The following is a 22,286-nucleotide window of genomic DNA, read 5'->3' as shown; positions in this document are numbered from 1 at the left end:
TTTTATGATGTTCTTAAAAAATTGTGTATGCTATTTTTCTTTATTGGTCGTTGCACAAAATTTACGGTCTTTAGTTCTTCATTACTCATAACTTGTGACTGTCAACAAAAAAACAGAAGGATTTTAGCTGTTCAGGATGGCTTCAACAAATGATAACACTTCTGCAACTCGAAGAAATCAGGTCTCTAATTTAATTAAGTTAACGATCTTAATGATGAAATATATAGAAAATTCGTTTTAACAGATTCATTGGACATTTATAGTCAGTGTCTCACTATGTATTTCTGTGTATTTTTTTTAATTCCTGTTTTGACTTATTTATTGGAAGCATAACAAAAAAAAATATCGAAGAAGTATTGGTAAACATGTTCATCTAAATGTAAAAACATATAATAAAGCTTCCTTTTCAGAATCATTAAGGGTGCACGACCCCTTCTCTAAGGCTGAGTTTTACCAGAGATAGATAGATTACATCTACATCATAGACAATCCATCAGCACATTGATGACTATACATCAGCGCATCGCAAACAGACAGTTTAAAAGATAACAATTTTATGAGTGCAATAATCAAAAATAGTTTTGTGCAAAAATTTAAAAAATAAACACATTTACATATTTACAAACAGGGTAGACAGTAGACTAAGATGTCTAAATGTCCTGACTTTGGATCAGTATTTTAAAGCGATCCAAAGATTTAACGCTGATAATGTTTTGTGGAAGTTAATTCCACAGTACAACTGTAAATGGGAAAAAGATGTACTTAAAGTAATCTGTTCTGGTGATTAATTGTTGGTTACGCTTAATGTTAAGTGGCAAATTTTTCATGTATGTAAAGGACGATCCAGAGACATATAATGCATGTCTTTTAAGTGCAAAATGTCAAAACAATGGGGAAAATCTATGAAATAGACATGCAATTTTGTAAATATACCATGTGGAATGTCAATCATCACAGCTTACCATTTATTACTTCATATAATTGAAAATTTGGATTTTGTGGTAACTCCAGACAAAATTTATACAGATTTATTACCATGATTACAGTGATTTTATTTTTGTCTCGCCTTGACGGAGTCAAAAATCGAGACATAGGTATGCTGTTTCCAGCGGTGGCGACGGCGTCAACAATGTATTAGTTTGTGATTAGGTCTAGTTCATGGTGAACCACTAGTGGTAGGTCAATGATATTTGGTATGCAGTTGTATTAGCATTGGCACATCTCATTACCATGGTGATTATTTGGCCCTGCCCCTTCAGTCAAGGTCTATTGACTTTGAAACTTTGCTTAGTTTACCTGTATTAGTTTGTGATTAGGTCAGTTTATGGGGAACCACTAGTGGTAGGTCAATGATATTTGGTATGCAGTTGTATAAGCATTGGCATATCTCATTTCCATAGAGATTATTTGGCCAAGCACCCTCATTCATGGTCTATTGACTTTGAAACTTTTGCTTAGTTTTCATGTATTAGTTTGTGATTAGGTCAGTTTAAGGGGAACCGTTAGTGGTAGGTCAATGATAATTGGTATGCAGTTGTATAAGCATTAGCACATCTCATTTCCATGGAGAATATTTGGTCCTTACCCTTCAGTCATGGTATATTGACTTTGAAACTTTTGCTTAGTTTACATGTATTAGTTTGCGATTAGGTCAGTTTAAGATCAACCACTAATGTTAAGTCAATGATATTCGGTATCCAAATGTATTGGCATTTGCAAGTTTCATTTCCATGGAGATTATATAACCACACCCCTAATTATAGTTCACTGACTTTGAAACTTTTACATAGTTTACAAGTTAATGTTTGTGTTTAGGTTTGTTTAAAGAGAATGACTTCTGAAAAGTCAATGGTATTTGGTTTGCAGTTGTATTAGCATTGGCACATCTCATTTCCATGGAGATTGTTTAGCCCTGTACCTTCAGTCATGGTTCATTGACTTTGAATATTTGCATAACTTACATGTTAAAGTATTGCTATTTTAATTTCAACATTTACATTAACAAAATAACAAATAGGCGAGACATATCTCTGTGTTAACAGTTTATTTAACATTTTATAGATTTGTCACTTGTTTATTCATATACAATAATGCTGCTGTGTATATTGTTTGCAGAAAATGCTTATGCCTTTTTAATCCAAAAACCTTGTGCTGAGTCATGAAATTCGATTTAAAAGTCTACTAGCACATGTAGCAGTAGCTTGAATAGGTACATATTTGTACTTGTTTAAATTAATTATCTTTAAAAAGAACTTGTTTGAGGGAAATCATTGGTATTTAGCATTGCATGCTGTAATTCTCTATTGACTTAATTAGTGTCAAATTCTCAAATATGAGAGTACAATAAGTATGGGTGATGCTGTGGATTCTCTCAAATTCCCTGACAGTTTGCATTGAAAAAGCAAAAGGGTACATAAGCCTTAAAGTTATTACATTATAACATAAAATATTCTGGTACCTCTTTATAGCTTACATCCCTCTAGAATCTAACCAGAATCCCCAAAAAGGCTATCATTTATATTAATGTCAAAAATGTTGTCATCACTCATAACAACATTTTAGAATTGACGAACAATTTTTATACAACTATTTTTGCGGTCGTATATTGGTATGACGTTGGCGTCGTCGTAGTTGTCCGAAGACACATTGGTTTTTCGCACAATAACTTTAGTTTAAGTGAATGGATCTCTATGAAATTTAAACATAAGGTTTATAACCACAAAAGGAAGGTGGGGATTGATTTTGGGGGTTATAGTCCCAACAGTTTATAATTAGGGGCCAAAAAGGGGCCCAAATAAGCATTTTTCTAGTTTCATGACAATAACTTTTGGAACAGTGTATGGATCTCTCTTAAATTATACCACAGGTTTCCATACCACAAAGAGACGGTTAGGATTGGCTTTGGGGGGTTATGGCTCAAACCGTTTAGGAATTAGGGGCAAAAAAGTGAGAAAACACAAGGGTGTCCTGGTTAATGGACAATTACTTAAGTACAAATTACAGTGTAAGGGAGGTAATTGAAAAATTACTTTGAATTACCTCCCTTACACTGCTTTTAAATTATGTATAAAGAATTTTTGTATTGTCTTGAGGTGATTAGCTGTCAATTAATTTTTAGAAGTTACTATTTTAATAATTTTAAAAATGCTGGTTAAGGTTAATTAATTTTAGCTATGATTATGTATGTCATTTACTATTTTAAAACTTTTTATGATGTATTTAAATGGGTTATTATGGTTGCAAACTCCATTGGAAATTTGAATTGAAATTATGACCATGACTGAGGGAAAGAATTTTTTTTGGAAAAAGAGGGGGGGGGGACAATTTTCTCTCATCAAGATTTCAGAAATCAAAAAGAAAATCCTTCAAATTTTTTTTTGGAAAAAAAGGGGGGGTGGGGAGGTCAATTCGCAACAGCATAGTGAATTGCACAAAAGCAAAAAATTGAATATAAATTCAAATCATATAACCAATTCTAAGTTCTTTGACTACAGTTATTCTGTGTCAGAAACCTATTATGTGTCAAATATTGAATTACAATCCAAATTCAGACCTGTATCAAGCGCGAATATTGTGTCCATTTTTGCCCCAACTGTTCAGGGTTGGACCTCTGCGGTCGTATCCAGCTGCACTCGACAAAGCAATTTATTGTAACCTGTATGCATTTTCATTTTACAATAGCATTTTGTGATTTGACTTTCACAAATATCTGTTTTACTTTATTTTTCACAAGACAGTTACTGTGTTTGGAGAGTTTCTACTGTCAATTTTGGGATTATACAATTACACATACGGATTATCATGTTTTTTTGCGTGTGTTTAATTTTTTTATTTGTTCGGGGTAGCTACTAAAACGTGAAATATTTAAAACCGCGCAAATATTCCTGCTTATTCCAAGATTTGAATCTGTTTAAACATTTCATACATTATTCCAGAAACATATAAGTAGTATTAATACAAATTATATGTCTCCGATTATATTGTTAATTATTGAGGTCACACAAAATTGTTTCATCATAAAGGTGAAATAACATTAAAAAGAAAATCAGTCTTTTATGTTTATCAACAGATCACAAGAATGTGCGAATTGAATTAAAATCTGTTTTCATAATAACTGAATTGGCTAATGACAACAATTTTCTCCAAATTATGTGTATTTTAGTTTGTGTAGAACTTGTATTTTGGTGTAAACTATTCTCTGTCAGTGAATCAACTTTATGTTAATTACATCTTAATTATTATATACAAGTGATTTTTATACGCCCGTTTACGAGATGTATTATGGTATACCGTTGACCGTCTGTCCGTCCGTCTGTCCGTCCGTCCGTCGTCAACATGTCGGACATTAATTCAAAAACGCTTTAACCAATATGCATGAAACTTTTTGTGAATTGTTCATATCTATTGACGTGAGCTCCCTTTCGTTTTTTATAAATTTCAGATTTACCATTTCCGAGTTTTGGGGTTTTATTCATTAAAAAAGGGGAGATTTTCCAGTTTTCTGACAATAACTCAAAAACAATTTCACCAATTTGCATGAAACTTTTTGTGAATTGTTCATATCTATTGACGTGAGCTCCTTTTCGTTTTTTATAAATTTCAGATTTACCGTTTCCGAGTTTTGGGGTTTTATTCATTAAAAAAGGGGGGATTTTCCAGTTTTCAGACAATAACTCAAAATGAATTTCACCAATTTGCATGAAACTTTAATGAATTGTTCATATCTATTGACGTGAGCTCCCTTTCGTTTTTTATAAATTTCGGATTTACCGTTTCCGAGTTTTGGGGTTTTATTCATTAAAAAAGGGGGGATTTTCCAGTTTTCAGACAATAACTCAAAAACAATTTCACCAATTTGCAAGAAACTTTCGTGAATTGTTTATTGCTATTGACATGAGCTCCCTTTTGATTTTTATAAATTTTAGACTATACGTTTCCGATTTATGGGGTTTTATTCATTACAAAAAGGGGATTTTTCAGTTTCCTGACAATAACTCAAAAATACTTTCAGCATTTTTTATGAAACTTTGGTAAATTGTTTATATCTATTTTTGTAAGCTCCCTTTTGATTTTTATAAATATTCGATTTTACATTTCCGAGGTTTTATTTGTTTATAGTCTGACAACAGATTTACTAAGTATTGCGCAACAGCAGTGTATTGCACAACAGCAAGAAATCTTTCATATTACCAATTTCAAGTTCTTTGACTACATTTATTCAGAAACCTATAATATATCAAATAATTATTTACAATCCAAATTTAGACCTGTATCAAGCAGTTTATTTCTAGTGTATTTTCCCAATTAGTGAAAATAATACCCAGTTCTACAATTATTTGTACCCATTTATACCTGCGATGTACGGTATCTAATTTACTTACTCAAACTTAAATGTAAACAACAATCATTGTCATCTCCACTCTGAATCATCAATAAAACTGCATTTGTGACTGTCAAATCACCGGTTGACCCTGGCAACTCAACTCTTCAAATATTGTTATTTTATTCCTATTCAGAATTGAGCATAAATTTAAACAAATCATCTAATTCACACAAACAAACTAATCTTTGTGAGTGATTAATTTAATAACTTTTGATAGTAGAGGGGCATTATGTTTTTCAGTCTGTGCATCCCTTCATTCGTTTGTTTGTCCATTCGTTCGTCCCTCCGTTCATCCGTCTGTCCTGTTTCAGGTTAATATTTTTGGTCAAGGTAGTTTTTGATGAAGTTGAAGTCCAATCAACTTGAAACTTAGTACACATGTTCCTTATGATATGATCTTTCTAATGTTAATGCCAAATTAGAGTTTGGACCCCAATTTCATGGTCCACTGAACATAGAAAATGATAGTGGGACATCCGTGTACTATGGACACATTCTTGTTTTTATATGAATGCATAATCAATACTGTAAATTCAGAAATTATTGTGTGCATTTATTATTGCCATTTTTTGAGAATGGACAAAAATGTGAGATTAATTATTGCGATTTCAGGAAAATCTGCATGCAGATATTTGAATCAGATATCAGAATGCGAGTTCTTATCATTGCGATATTAACCCAGTCGCATTTTTCGCATTAATAAAAACCTTGCAATAATTTCTGAATTTACAATCTTAGGAAATGCAAAACTCAATTGCCGATAAATTGGCTTGAAAGCTAAGGGATAAACATGGAAAAAGGTATCCACAAAAATAAGTTGTTTTATAGTATCATGTACATAAAAGCACATGCAATGATATCTTGTCCATTTGTAGGTAATGGTTGGAGAATTACCAGAAGATTTTTTGAGAGTACCAGTAGATGTAGCACAAGCTCAAGTAATGGCTGATGAAAGAGTTGCAAGGCTTGTACAAGCACAGCAACAAGGTGGATTTGTTGCTATCCCAGCAAACACTGTTGGTAGACTTACTATAACTGTTGCACAGGTAAAATACACCTCAATTCAGCTTTCTCAAAATGGCACAGACCTCTTCCCAGCCCATTATCCATTAAATCTTTCAATGATTGAAAATACTGGATTATTATAAAAATTTAGATGTGGTATGATTGCCAATGAGACAACTATCCAACAGAGTCCAAAAGAAGCGGATTAAAGCAACTATAGGTCATTGTACGACTATATGAAATAAAGTTTTTGATACGATAAGGAGGACTCTATGAAATAAATTACTAACTTTTTGGTTAAATAAAATTTCAACAAACTAAATAGGGATTGATTTTCCGGCTCCAGCTCCTGCTCCGGCTCCTTTTTATACGACCGCAAAAAATTTTTTGTGGTCGTATATTGGTATGACGTTGGCGTCGTCGTCGTCCGGCGTCGTCGTCCGAAGACGCATTAGTTTTCGCACTCTAACTTTAGTTTAAGTGAATGGATCTCTATGAAATTTTACCATAAGGTTCAATACAACAAAAGGAAGGTGGGGATTGATTTTGGGGGTTATGGTACCAACAGTTAAGGAATTAGGGGCCAAAAAGGGGCCAAAAATAAGCATTTTCTAGTTTCCAGACAATAACTGTGGAACGGTGTATGGATCTCTCTGAAATTATACTACAAGTTTCCATACCACAAAGGGATGGTTAGGATTTGCTTTGGGGGGTTATGGCTCAAACCGTTTAAGAATTAGGGGCAAAAAAGGGGGAAAAACAAGGTTGTCCTGGTTAATGGACAAATACTTTAGTACAAAACATAATTTAAAGCAGTGTAAGGGAGATAAATCAAATACATCATTGAAATTATCTCCCTTACACTGCTTTTAAATTATGTATAAAGTAATGGTTAATGAACAATTAAGATAATTTAAAACAGTGTAAGGGAGGTAATCCAAATACAACGTTTTGGTTACTTCCCTTACACTGCTTTTAAATTATGTTTAAAGAAATGCATATTTATAAAGGAAGACCAGTAAAAATATCTGCAAATGTTGCATCTTTTTTTTTTACAAAAAAATCCATATGAAAGATTTGACACTATATTTTAAATTCTATTATAAAATAGATTAAGTTAGCACTATGGTAAATTTAAATGGGTAATTATGGTTTGGGGAAAAAAGGGGGGGGGGGGGGGGGGGGGTAAAAAGAAATTGTGGGGGGTAAATTTTTTCTCATTTCAGATTTCAGAAATTAAAAAGAATTATTCTTCAAATATTATTTTTTTTTCAAATTTCAAATATTGAAAAATTTCAAGAAGTAATCTTTAATTGCACAGTATGGCGCATTAGATTTGTAAAATCTTTGACCACATTTATTTATTTGTTTTGCCGAATCTAACCGTGTATTTAGATTTTTAATTTTGGATCCAGTTTTCAAATTGGTCTACATTAAGGTCCAAAGGGTCCAAAATTAAACTTTGTTTGATTTTAACAAAAATTGAATATATGGGGTTCTTTGATATGCTGAATCTAAACATGTATTTAGATTTTTGATTTTTGGCCCAGTTTTCAAGTTGGTCCAAATTGGGGTCCAAAATTAAACTTTGTTTGATTTCAACAAAAATTGAATATATGGGGTTCTTTGATATGCTGAATCTAACCATGTATTTAGATTTTTTATTTGTGGACCCCGCTATCAAATTGGTTCATATTGAGGTCAAAAGGGTCCAAAATTAAACTTTGTTTGATTTCATCAAAAATTGAATTATTGGAGTTCTTTGATATGCCAAATCTAACCGTGTATTTAGATTTTTAATTTTGGGTCCCGTTTTTTAAATTGGTCTACATTAAGGTCCAAAGGGTCCAAAATTAAACTTAGTTTGATTTTAACAAAAATTGAATTCTTGGGGTTCTTTGATATGCTGAATCTAAACATGTGTTTAGATTTTTGATTATGGGCCCAGTTTTCAAGTTGGTCCAAGTTGGGGTCCAAAATTAAACTTTGTTTGATTTCAACAAAAATTGAATATATGGGGTTCTTTGATATGCTGAATCTAAACATGTATTTAGATTTTAGATTTTTGGCCCAGTTTTCAAGTTGGTCCAAACTGGGGTCCAAAATTAAACTTTGTTTGATTTCAACAAAAATTGAATATATGGGGTTCTTTGATATGCTGAATCTTACCATGTATTTAGATTTTTTATTTGTGGGCCCGCTATCAAATTGGTTCATATTGAGGTCAAAAGGGTCCAAAATTAAACTTTGTTTGATTTCATCAAAAATTGAATTATTGGAGTTCTTTGATATGCCAAATCTAACCGTGTATTTAGATTTTTAATTTTGGGTCCCGTTTTTTAAATTGGTCTACATTAAGGTCCAAAGGGTCCAAAATTAAACTTAGTTTGATTTTAACAAAAATTGAATTTTTGGGGTTCTTTGATATGCTGAATCTAAACATGTGTTTAGATTTTTGATTATGGGCCTAGTTTTCAAGTTGGTCCAAGTTGGGGTCCAAAATTAAACTTTGTTTGATTTCAACAAAAATTGAATATATGGGGTTCTTTGATATGCTGAATCTAAACATGTATTTAGATCTTAGATTTTTGGCCCAGTTTTCAAGTTGGTCCAAATTGGGGTCCAAAATTAAACTTTGTTTGATTTCAACAAAAATTGAATATATGGGGTTCTTTGATATGCTGAATCTTACCATGTATTTAGATTTTTTATTTGTGGACCCCGCTATCAAATTGGTTCATATTGAGGTCAAAAGGGTCACAAAATTAAACTTTGTTTGATTTCATCAAAAATTGAATTATTGGGGTTCTTTGATATGCCAAATCTAACCGTGTTTTTAGATTTTTACTTTTGGGTCCTGTTTTTTAAATTGGTCTACATTAAGGTCCAAAGGGTCCAAAATTAAACTTAGTTTGATTTTAACAAAAATTGAATTCTTGGGGTTCTTTGATATGCTGAATCTAAACATGTGTTTAGATTTTTGATTATGGGCCCAGTTTTCAAGTTTGTCCAAGTTGGGGTCCAAAATTAAACTTTGTTTGATTTCAACAAAAATTGAATATATGGGGTTCTTTGATATGCCGAATCTAACCATGTATTTTTATTTTGGACATTGGACCATAATAGGTAAATTAAAAAAAATGAAGTTCTTAGACCACATTGTTTCTGTGTCAGAAACCTATGCTGTGTCAAATATTTAATCACAATCCAAATTCAGAGCTGTATCAAGCTTGAATGTTGTGTCCATACTTGCCCCAACTGTTCAGGGTTCGACCTCTGCGGTCGTATCAAGCTGCGCCCAGCGAAGCATTTTATTAAGTTTACTTGTGATAGATCAATGATATTTTGTATGAAGTTGCATTACTATCAGTACATATCAGTTTGACAACTATTTTGAGGCCCCGCCCCCTAGGACATGGTGCAGTGACTTTGAATTAATTAGCAATTTTCAATGTTAAGTATTCTGTTTTAGTGATAGGATCTACTTGTGATAGATCAATGATATTTTTTATGAAGTTGCATTACTATCAATTCATATCAGTTTGAAAACTATTTCGAGGCCCTGCCCCCTTTATCATGGTCCAGTGAATTTGAATTAATTAGCAATTTTCAATGTTACTTTTTCTGCTTTAATAAGTTATATTGATAGGAACTACTTACAATAAACAACGAAATTTTCTATAAAGTTACATTTACCGTCTGTACATCTCAGTTTGTCGACCATTTTCAGGTCCTGCCCAATAGATCATGGTCCAGTGACTGAATTAATAAGCAATGTTGCTGTCCGTCTTTTCCTGAATTTTATGCCAATAGGCGAGATATATCTCTGTGTCAATAGTTTATTTGAATGTGTAGTGTACATGAAAAAAAAAGGAATCTTAACTTTCTAACACTTATTTGGTAGTTGTAGAAAATCTGGAATGTAGTACAATATTTGGTACATGTATAAACAAATTGACAAGGTACATTAAATTACATCAAATGGTTTACTGAATAAAAAAGGGTTTTATTACTGATCATTGTCTTGGACATCACAACAATGTATTCATTGATGAATTATATAATAAAGATGAAAGAATGAGACACTATTAATCTGCAGCAAGTTTATGTCCACACTAAAGATGCAGAAGTAACATGAGCAAAATTTTGCGGTCGTATATTGGTATCACGTTGTCGTCCGAAGACACATTGGTTTCCGGAAAATAACTTTTGTTTAAGTGTATGGATTTCTATGAAATTTTACCATAAGGTTTATGACCACAAAAGGAAGGTTGGGATGGATTTTGGGGGTTATGGTCCTAACAGTTCAGGAATTAGGGGCCAAAATGGGGCCCAAATAAGCATTTTTCTAGTTTCCAGACAATGACTTGTGAAATGGTGTATGGATCTCTCTGAAATTATACCAAAAGTTACCATATCACAAAGGGATGGTAAGAATTTGCTTTGGGGGGTTATGGCTCAAACTGTTTAGGAATAAGGGGCAAACAAGGGGGAAAACAAGGGTTTCCAGGTTAATGGACAATTACTTAAGTACAAAACATAATTTTAAAGCAGTGTAAGGGAGGTAATTCAAACACATATTGTCAAATTACCTCCCTTACACTGCTTGTAAATTATTTATAAAGAAATGTATTGTCTTTAGGTGATTAGCTGTCAATTTATTTTTAGAAGTTACTATTTTAAAAATGTTTAATAAAGGTAATTTAATTATAGCCATGATTATGTATGTGAAGGAATTTTATTTTTAGATATTACTATTTAATGTTGCTGATGGAGGCTTTTTAATTTAAAAAAAAAAAATTTCTAGTTTCCAGACAGTAACTTGTGATTAAGTGTATGAATCTCTCTAAAATTGTACTACAAGGTTCCATACTACAAAGGAAAGACTGCAATTGAGTTTGATGGTTAATGCTTAAAGGGGGATTCAAAAAGTATGGGGGGAAGGGGTGGTTTCCAATTTTTTTTTTAAAAGGGTTCATATTTTTTTTTCAAAATTTTCAAAATTTCAAATTTTTTAAAAGTTTCAAGAAGAAATCTTCAATTGCACAGTATTGCGCATTGGAATTGTAAGATCTTTGACTACATTTATTTTGTGTCAGAAACCTATATTATGTCAAAAATTTGATCACAATCCAAATTCAGATAGTATCAAGCTTGAATATTGTGTCCAAATTTGCCCCAACTGTTCAGGGTTCAACCACTGCGGTCGTATCAGGCTGCGCTCAGCAAAGCATTTTATTTATTATTTGCCGCATTGAAATGAAACTTGAATCATGTGAATGTTATTTGAACATTTATATATGTATATATGGAGTATATCAATGAATTATAAACACAAAAGTTAATGGCTCTGTTTTCTGACAAATTAAAATGTACTTAACTTAAATTTCACCTTTTCAGGCAAAGTTGAATAAGAACTATGGTCTAACAAAGATGGATCCATATGTTAGAATGAGAATTGGTCACTCTGTGTTTGAGACACCTACTGATTATAATGGTGCCAAAACTCCTAGATGGAACAGAAATGTTAATGTGTAAGATATAAATTGTGGTGTTCAAAATATAGACCATGTTTTTAATGAAACCTAAAATTGCAAGAACTGTGAATTTTAACTACTTTTTTATTTGAATACACATTCTAAATTCAATAGGTAAAGAGGTCAAGTGCATTGAAAATGAATCCCTATTGTATGACTAAGATTGTATGTTATGAAAGAATTATTTAAAAATATATAGATGTATATTTTGATTAACTGTCAATCAGCTGTAAAAGAACTATCTATTGAAACAGATTTTTTTATGCCCCGCAACTAAAAGTTGGGAGTCATATTGTTTTACCCCTATCTGTCTGTCCGTCCTTCCGTCCGTTTGTCTGTCTGTCCTTCTGTCCGTCTGTCCCATTATGGGTATATAGTTATTCCATATTACACCTCCTACAGTTTGAATGCTAGGAAGTTTTCACTTTGCTGGTTGTTTGTACATATATTGAAGGTGTGCATGTGGTCAGGGTTTTGATTTTTATTAATATTTGTTCTATTAGGAGATAGTTGAACTTTGTCATTTTTATGCCCCCGCCGTAGCGGTGGGGGCATTAAGTTTTACCCTTGTCCGTTTGTACGTACGTCCCAAAATTGGTTTCCGTTCTCTAACATGAGTTTGCCTCAACTAAATGTTATGAAACTTATACATAATGCTTATTACCACAAAACACAGATCAAGTTTGAATTTTGGTGGCGTCACTTTAACAGTTCTAGAGTTATGCCCCTTTATAAATGGAAAAATGGCAAAGTTTTTAGTTTCCGTTCTCTAACTTAAGTTTGCCTCAACCAAATGTTATGAAACTTATACACAATGTTTATTACCACAAAACACAGATCATGTTTGAATTTTGGTGGCGTCACTTTAACTGTTCTAGAGTTATGCCCCTTTATAAATAGAAAAATTGCAAAATGTTTAGTTTCCGTTCTCTAACTTAAGTTTGCCTCTACCAAATGTTATGAAACTTACACACAATGCTTATTACCACAAAACACAGATCAAGTTTGAATTTTGATGGCATCACTTTAACCGTTCTAGAGTTATGCCCCTTTATAAATGGAAAAATTGCAAAATTTTTATTTTCTTCTAAATATCAAGTTATTTTTAAAATTGGAGTTATCTTCCTTTGTCCATGATTATAGTTGAATCAACTACAATCAATGTTTTATACAATGCAATGTTTAATTTTGACTTCCACTGATAAAACACAGATCAAGTTGAATTTGGGTAGTGTCACTTTAACCATTATTGAGTTATGCCCCTTTTTAAATCTTATATAAATTTATAAAACTTATACACAACCGTTCTAGAGTTATGCGTATTTACAAATAGAAAAATTGCTGAATTTTTAGTTTCTGTTCTCTACTTAAGTTAGCCTCAACCAAATGTTATGAGACTTACACACAATGCTTATTACCACAAAACTCAGATCAAGTTCAAATTTGAGTAGCGTCACTTTTACCGTTCTTCAGTTATGTCCCTTTATAACTATATGATATGCAAGCGGGGGCATCATCTATCCACATTTATTTGTATTTTAAAATAACACTTTGCATCTGCGGGGGCATCATTTGTGTCTCCCAGACACAATAATATCTTAAAGAAAGTCCTACATTGACTTTGTTATAATACAGTTACTTCAGAGTGGAGTGCGGGGGCATCACTTTGTCTAGTTTAGATTTAATCCATCAGTATTCTAACAGCCTGGGTAATTGGTAAATAGACCAACTACAAAATTAATTTTCTGGCTTTAGTATTTTTTCGATTTTCTCTCAACCCTTAGAAACAGCATTTAATTACTTAGATGTGATTACAGTTTACACAGTTTACAAACACATTTTAGCAAGGTACAATATTCTAGATATTCAGTACTGTTACTATGATTATCAATATTGAACTATTAGTCCTATTACATAACACAATTTACCATAAGACATCTAGAATACAAACACATTTTAGCAAGGTACAATATTCTAGATATTCAGTACTGTTACTATGATTATCAATATTGAACTATTAGTCCTATTACATAACACAATTTACCATAAGACATCTAGAATACAAACACATTTTAGCAAGGTACAATATTCTAGATATTCAGTACTGTTACTATGATTATCAATATTGAACTATTAGTCCTATTACATAACACAATTTACCATAAGACATCTAGAATACAAACACATTTTAGCAAGGTACAATATTCTAGATATTCAGTACTGTTACTAGGATTCTCAATATTGAACTATTAGTCCTATTACATAACACAATTTACCATAAGACATCTAGAATACAAACCAGGGCTTCCAAAATTATTTTTAGCCAGCCGGACATTTTATATATTATCCCGATTTTAATCCCTTAAGAGTAAATAAACAAAAGGCAATTATGGTATTCAGTTGCTGAGTTGGCCATATCAATGATTGACATTAAAAAAAAACGATATTAAACTTTCTTTGATTCAAATTCGAAGTTCTGACGTAAACTGTTAAATTGGCAGTGCATCATTCGAAGTGTGCAACATCAGCGTACTTATATTTGCCTTAGACTCTTTATTTGTGCAAAATAACGTTGTCAAAAACTTTACATTCGTTAAAATCAGGGGAATATAAGTAAGGGGGAGGGAAACCAATGATAATATGCTGGGAAGATCTTATTCGAACCTGTTGGAACTTTACCATATCAATTGAGTAAATATCAGAGGTTATTGAAAAATAAATCGTATCTTGCCATTGGTTTAAAAACATTGACGTCAAAATGACAATAAGTTATAACATGAATATTGATATATTTGAACTCTATTATTCTAAAATTAAAAGGTCAATACTGTTTTGTTTACTAACTAACGCGTATTAATTACAGCCATGCACATGTTTAAATAGGGATCATAATAGGCATATATGATTATAAAATGGCAACATTTAAAAAAAGACCTTAAATTTATATGTTTCTGTTGTGCACATATTTTTGTACAATATTAACGAATTGATGACAGGTAATTTGCATTTGTTAAAATCTTATACCGGATCTTATCTTGACAACGGTAAAACATGGACCAGAGACGGATACGTAAATTCCGTGTACGTTTGCAAAGCATGAATGAGTGTACGTAGCTCTTTCTACGTTATTTCTTCAAGAAAATATTCGAAATAAACATGAGAGAAAGGTATCAATGACAATTTAAGCATTTTTTGAGGAAATTAGGATGCATAACTAAATTTCACACCTGCGCACAAGTGTACTAGTTCAAACAGAGACATGTCTCTGATCAAACAACGTGGTTATGGTTATGACGATTTTTCATTTTCACCTTTTTAATTTTTTCATCAAATCATATTTGTAAACGTATTTCTGATAATTTAAATCTTTTTGACTAAATTAGTTAGATGCAAACCGCTGAAATGTAAGAAAATAACTTTGAATAGACCGATCAATGTCCGGTTCAAAATAGTTTACCTGTCACCTGAACAGGTAAATTTCAGCTGTTCGACAACTAATTAGCCTTGATTAAAATGAGAAGGTATTAAAGTAGGGGTTGTTTTGATAGTACTTAATGATCATGTCACTTTTATGACCGGAAATATGTGGCTGTTAAAGGCAAAAGGTTGGGTCAAAAAGATCGCGAATTATGTTAAAATGACCGTCTCTTAAGAAAGCCTTGAAAACTTAAAAGTAGATGACCGTTTCATGCTTTGCCCAGCCGGACTTTTACCGGACATTATACAAATGTCCGGAATATATGACCGTTTTGGAAGCCTTGATACAAACACATTTTAGCAAGGTACAATATTCTAGATATTCAGTACTGTTACTAGGATTCTCAATATTGAACTATTAGTCCTATTACATAACACAATTTACCATAAGACATCTAGAATACAAACACATTTTAGCAAGGTACAATATTCTAGATATTCAGTACTGTTACTATGATTCTCAATATTGAACTATTAGTCCTATTACATAACATAATTTACCATAAGACATCTAGAAATCAAAGAACAATCTTTGCCATAATAGTATTAAATCTGTTTAACATTAAGTGTTACATTTTTGTTCATAGTCCATAGCAAATTTGTATGCGCTCAATAGAAAAATATATTACCTGTTATTAGATTTTAACAACTTAAAAGTAATTCTATAAGATGTCATGTGCTGGAATATAATATAGAAAAATTAAAATCACATTTCAAGAAATTGATTTTTCTAATTTGACTTTCAGGTATTTACCTCATGGTGTAGACTCCATGTATTTAGAGATTTTTGATGAGGTAAGAAAAGAAATTTTTAAGTGTCACAAAAACAGTTCCTTTCATTTCAGAAACCTTTTTGAAAGCACTTATTAAAACTTGTATATGTAATTATACCTTTTTAAAAAAATTCGCAAAAACAATATAAATTTTATCAATCTTTTCAATAAAAGATCCCAGTAGAACTTTCTGTGCAAATGGTAAGACATTTTTTGTACATACACTTACATATTCCTGCATAAGTTCTTTGGATTATCTCCCCTTTATGCCTTTTAATCACAGAATGCATGTAAATAAAAATGTTGTTTAAATGAATAATATCAGCAATGAATAAAACAAGAAAGAATCATTGATATTTAGATATATGCAGTAAAACTGCCATTACTGTGTATTGGATAATAATTAATTTCCTCCCAAAATGGAAAGTTTAAGCTTCAACATCAAGAATTTTTCCTGATTATTTTAAGTCAGTTTCTCCTGTGAAAGTTATAGCAGTCATTATTTCAACTTTATATTGTAAAAAAGAATATTTGTAATGAGGTATTTTATTAATCTTAATTGATATTATATAGAGGCAGTTAACCATGGATGAAAGAATAGCTTGGGCTTATATCACTATCCCACAGTCAACATTCAATGGAGACACAGCTGATGACTGGTTCCCTCTTAGTGGTAAACAAGGAGATGAGAAGGAAGGCATGATCAATTTAGTTATGACTATGACAGTGAGTAGCAGGAATATCTCAATATAAAAAAGAATCATAAAAAATACCTGTTACACCAGACACATGTTTTGTCTAATTAACTTATTATTGATCTTTCTGTTAGATTTTAAGTTTACTGATTATCATTTAAGACCTTCACCTCTCGAAATGTCTGCTCTTAATTTGATTTTGTTGATATTGTAGAAAGTAGAACAGCAACCAGTAGTTTATCCACAACAATCCGTTCAAGTCATCCCATCAAGTTATCCTCCACAACTAGGTACTGGATATCCTCCACAATTAGGTATGTCATCTATATTTCCTAGGGACAAAACAAGTTTGAAAAAGAAAAATAGAAAACAAATGAGGAAAATAAAAACTCTAAACATGATGGGTAAAGCTAGAACATTCAACTAAAAAAACATTGATTTAGAATTTTTTATGTTATATTCCATGTCAATAAACAGAAAGAGATTGCACAGTTAATTAAAGAATATGTTTTTGAATTTTACATGTTTTATTTATTTTATGATAAACCACATGTGGTATGACTTTTTCTAATTTTTTATGGTCCCATTGCTATCGACAGTAATGAACATACATTTATTTGGTCTCTGGTGGATAGTTTTCTTATTAGCAAATGCAATATAAAAAGCTGATATAACCTAGAAAGACAATGCCATTGTGTTCTATCTAATCAATTGCACATCGACCAAAGGACAATCCATAATGAAAGGGATAATCACGCTTCAGGTTTACGATTCCAATTCAGCTTCTATGAATGCATCTTCAATCCTTTTATCTCAGAAGCATTTTTTTGAAAATATTAACAATAATATACTAGTATGCTAAGAAAAAAATCCACTTCACACAAAGGATATGGAAGGTATTGGAAATTGATTTGATTTGAAATTCAAAATTTAAATCTTTACCTGATATATCTACATCAATCTGAATGACAGTAAAAAAAATAATGCATTTATTTGATTTTAAAAATTTACAGTTTACCAAATGCCCTGCCAGCCACAACAATTACAACAACAACAACAGCAGCCACAAAGACCCCTTTTTACAGATGAGGACTTGACACAAATCAAAGAATTATTTCCAAATATGGAAGAAGAGGTTATCAAATCAGTGTTGGAAGCAAACAGAGGAAATAAAGAGTCGACAATAAATGCTTTACTTCAGATGAACAGTGATTAAGACATTTACCGTACTTTTTGTTTGTTTAAATTTGCTCTGTACTATCTTTGTTATCTTACATTCATATAAACTAAATGTAGGAGTTCTGTTATTGTAAATGTGAATTATTTATTACTAAAATTTATTTAAATGAGTTATCTTCTCAAAATTTGAAAATATTTCCTTATAAATGTGCTTCTTATTGTGAAGAATATGATATACACTTATTTACTTGTTTTTAATGCAATTATTAGAAAATACATGTAAAGTGTGATTCTTCATGAAGAAACATGAAGAATTATTCTAGTTAGTTATAAATATAAACAAGATGTAAAAAGTTATACTGAAATTTTGTTAGATTCCCTCCTGTATGTAAAAGTAAGCATCAACTTATATGGTTAACATGTAGATATGCCTGTTCTTCAACACATGAAGATAAGGCATTATTTTAATGTGATATTTATACTAATACTTAGGTTAACAAGATTATCTCAGTTCTTACTATAAGAGAAATATCAAGTGTAATTCAGGTTGTGGTCACTATGTAAATTTTCTACAACAATACACAGATATGAAAATACTCTGCATATTGTACAGTTTTCAGATCATTTTAGTTATTAAAGAAAATCAACCCTCATGCATACATAGAGAAAAATATATATAAAGCAGCAAACCAAACGTTATAAGTGTAATAGATATCAAGAACTTAATCAAGATGTAAAAAAAATGCTGTGTCAAATTATATTTTTCAAAACTCCATGTAGTGAAGCAATGCCTTTGTGTTTACTTTTGGTAGAGACCCTTGAAGTGGATACCTTGGTATGCAGGGTTGTCAATAAATATTATCAAATAATTAAAGTACCAATTTGACAACAACACTTCATGAGACTGCAATTTTATCAAAATACTGGTGGAATGTTTTTGCCTGCTAGACAGGGGTCATCAGGACCAATTTATATTATGTAAAATGTGCACTATTAATAACTAAACAGTCATCTTTGAATTTATATATATACTATACTGCAGTATACATTGGTATTTGTATCTTTCAACATTTAATGTGAGATAATAAAACATCAGTCTTACAACTTGAACTTATTCATTAATTAACTGTTGATTTCTTTTTTCTAATATATCAATATTAATAGGTATTGTGTGTGTAGTACTATATCTAACTATATAACTCTGTATGTATTATATGTTGTCTTCCTTTTACAGCTAATCTACTAGAGTGTGTACAAACAACAATGGAAATATGTTTACTTTTTTGTTTACTGTAAATTCGGAAATTATTGCGATGTTTTTATTATTGCGAAAAATGCGACATGGTTATAATCGCAATAATTTAAACTCGCATTTTGAAATTTTTTATATAAATTAAACAGGATTTTTCTCAATATCGCAAAAATTAAAATCGCATTTTAGTCTAAAATGACAAAATCGCAATAATAAATGCACGCAATAATTTCTGAATTTACAGTATGTGGATTTGATTTCAATATAAGCTTTGTTTAATACCTGTGGGAAGAGTTATTTTATTCAATTTTTTTTACCAACGATGATGACTGTGGAATCCATTTACCAAGGTTTTTTTCTACTTTTCAAATAGCTTATAAAGTTTATTTGGTTCATTGACAATTTCAATTTCTTTGTATAACTGACACACTCTACTAGTTTAGCTGTAATGAAATGATATTTCTTGCTGTAGTTATTTTAAATTACCGGTAGTAGAAAAGGGACATATTGATGATGGTATTTTAAGTAGATTTAATACTGAAAATGAGGAGATGATTATAATTCTTTTTGCTTTGAGTTATTTCATCGATATAATGTGTGTACATGGATTCACGACTGTGATCATTGTGTCGGCAATATTTTGTTTCCATTTTAATTGTGTTTCATTGTATATTTTCATCCACTAAATGAATTAATCCTCAACAGAATTTTCTGGTTTTTGTTTGTATGATTATGTTTGTTTCAGCGATGTGCCATATATAAAATTACTGTTGTCCATGACAGTTATAACAGCAATAATTGTATTAAGGTCTACATTGTATGCACTAAAGCCTTATACTAAAATAACAAGTAATGAACATTGATTTGGAAATTTTAACAATGCTGAAGTCTTGTTTAAATGTGAGTTTAAAATTTAATACATGTTTGGGGTATTTTTTCAAATCATCTTTCTTTGTCTTATTATATGTACGCAGAGCTATAAGTGTACAAATGTAGATCTTTTAAAAGATTATTTGGCAAGTAAAATATCATTTAGGGAGCAACCATTTAACTTCAAAAGGGGGGGGGGGTTTGTCCGAGTCAGAAATTTTTTTTCACGCTTTTTTTTAGTTTTTCAACACTATCAATCAAATTATTTTTTTCTAAATTTAACACTATAAGGTATGGGGAAAATCTGGATTCAGAAATTTTTTTTTTGTCATCTGCTTGACCACAATATTTTTTTCCATCAAATTGGGGATCAGAATATTTTTTTAGGAAAAAACCAAACCCCCCCCCTTGAAGTTAAATGGTCGTTCCCTTAGACTTTCTATGGTGGTGCCATTCTGTGCTCTGCCTTGCCTTCTATTGACTACTGGTATGTTGCCTTTATTCCATGTTTCTTTGTCATATACTATATATAGTACATAATTCCTCTTGTATGAAAATGGACATTATAAAGTTAACTTTGTATAATGATATGTCAATTGTAGGAATGCACAGAAGAGGTGTATATTTATATTAAATCTGTAAATGATACGTATAGCTCATACCCATGATACAGACTTTATATGGAATTTATTAGCAAGATAGCCACAAACAGTTAAATGTTATAAAACTATGGAAAAATACTGCAAATAATAACTGATTTTCAATTTGTTATATAAGCAGTTGCCATTATTCCAATATAGCAATCTAGTAAATCCAATTAAATTTTTTACAAAAAGTGATTTTTATGTACTTTTGCCTAGTGTGAAATATAAAAGAAAATCTGGAAAACCATGTTGATTTATTCTGCATATTCTAGAAATCATGCTGGTAGATGAATGATAAAACAAATTAAATGAGATTGGCCTAAAGGACAACAGTTAAGATTTTAGTCGGAGCACATATTTTAAAATTCTTAACTTTATATTACTTAATGCTTGCTTCGCTTTAATTGGAATTGGCATGTTGACCAGCTCTGATAGAATTATATATCATAGTACAAACTCTCTTTGTGTATAATAGCAGTCTGTAAGTTTGAAATGTTGAAATTGAATTCCACTTTTTTTCAGTATCATTTAAACTCAACCTGCTCTTCATTTGTAAAACTTTTAATTTACACAATGGTTCATGGTCCAGAAATAATCACCCTTCTGGTGATTTTTTTGTTTTTTATAAAATATGCATAATAGAAACAAACTGTATTTATTTGTATGACTATGATAGTGATTATTAGATTTTGAGCCTTTATTAATTAATCCATATGAATTAAGTAAAACCCAGTAACAAGCAAACTTGAATTGATAATTCCAAAAGCATATACCCTTATATTTAAGAATCCTTATACAAATGTTTGGTTTTTTTTATCAAAAAGCACAATACATGCTGCTGAATATTGTGATGAGTTTAAAAAAAGTTGTCTAAATGGATTAGTTCCCTTGTCAATGTAATGTATGTTTTTGATTACACCGGTTTATTGTACATGTATAGTTTACACAAAGGAGAGGAGGTGTTAAAATCTTTTTATGCCTCTAAATATGATCATGGTCACTGGTTGAGACATATTGTTTGTGTTTTCTTTTGTTTTCTTTAAGACTGGTTTGTTGATTCTGCTTGTTTAAGGCAGGTCATGTATATTGGTGTTGGAAGTTAAAATGATAATACATCAGTCACTGTGATTCTCGATAGTAAAAACATAATTTTATATTGAAATACATGATTTGTGCTTAAATGTTTGTTAACATTATAATCAGCATTGTGGTAATGATTAATTATTATAAATATGTGGAAAATAAAGCAAAATATTTAAAATGATACATCTGTAGTATTTCTTTAGTTTGATATAACAATCAACAGGTTTTGGTAGATATAACAGCATGTGTTTAAGCATTCGTCGTTTCATTGTCTTGCCTGCAATAACAGTGAAAGTGAGAAATATTTTCCTGGCAACATTCTGATCAATGCCTGATGTGGAGATTTTTTTTTTTTTATATTTCATACATCGGTGATATGTTGGATACA

General features: G+C 31.1%; 1 protein-coding gene across 1 annotated transcript; it reads left to right on the top strand.

The window, feature by feature from the left end:
* The first annotated feature begins 86 nt into the window (after positions 1-86).
* LOC127725695 (toll-interacting protein-like) lies at positions 87-22,081 on the top strand. Its single transcript, XM_052232863.1, has 7 exons — positions 87-181; positions 6,259-6,429; positions 11,789-11,922; positions 16,149-16,197; positions 16,749-16,901; positions 17,085-17,184; positions 17,884-22,081. The coding sequence occupies exons 1-7, from the start codon at positions 137-139 to the stop codon at positions 18,084-18,086; spliced, it is 855 nt and encodes a 284-aa protein (XP_052088823.1). The 5' UTR covers positions 87-136; the 3' UTR covers positions 18,087-22,081.
* Positions 22,082-22,286: the final 205 nt, after the last annotated feature.

The sequence above is a fragment of the Mytilus californianus genome, unplaced genomic scaffold (assembly GCF_021869535.1).
Source record: "Mytilus californianus isolate M0D057914Y unplaced genomic scaffold, xbMytCali1.0.p SCAF_15, whole genome shotgun sequence".
In the NCBI taxonomy this organism is placed as follows: domain Eukaryota; kingdom Metazoa; phylum Mollusca; class Bivalvia; order Mytilida; family Mytilidae; genus Mytilus; species Mytilus californianus.
Note: the sequence above shows the minus strand (reverse complement) of the source record. Positions and strands in the feature narration are given on the sequence as shown.

Excerpts from the sequence above, each read along its gene's own strand:
- LOC127725695 (XM_052232863.1), top strand. The coding sequence starts at position 137 with ATGGCTTCAACAAATGATAACACTTCTGCAACTCGAAGAAATCAG. Across the intron at positions 6,430-11,788 it reads TTACTATAACTGTTGCACAG|GCAAAGTTGAATAAGAACTA; the intron begins GTAAAATACACC and ends TCACCTTTTCAG. Across the intron at positions 16,902-17,084 it reads ATTTAGTTATGACTATGACA|AAAGTAGAACAGCAACCAGT; the intron begins GTGAGTAGCAGG and ends TTGATATTGTAG.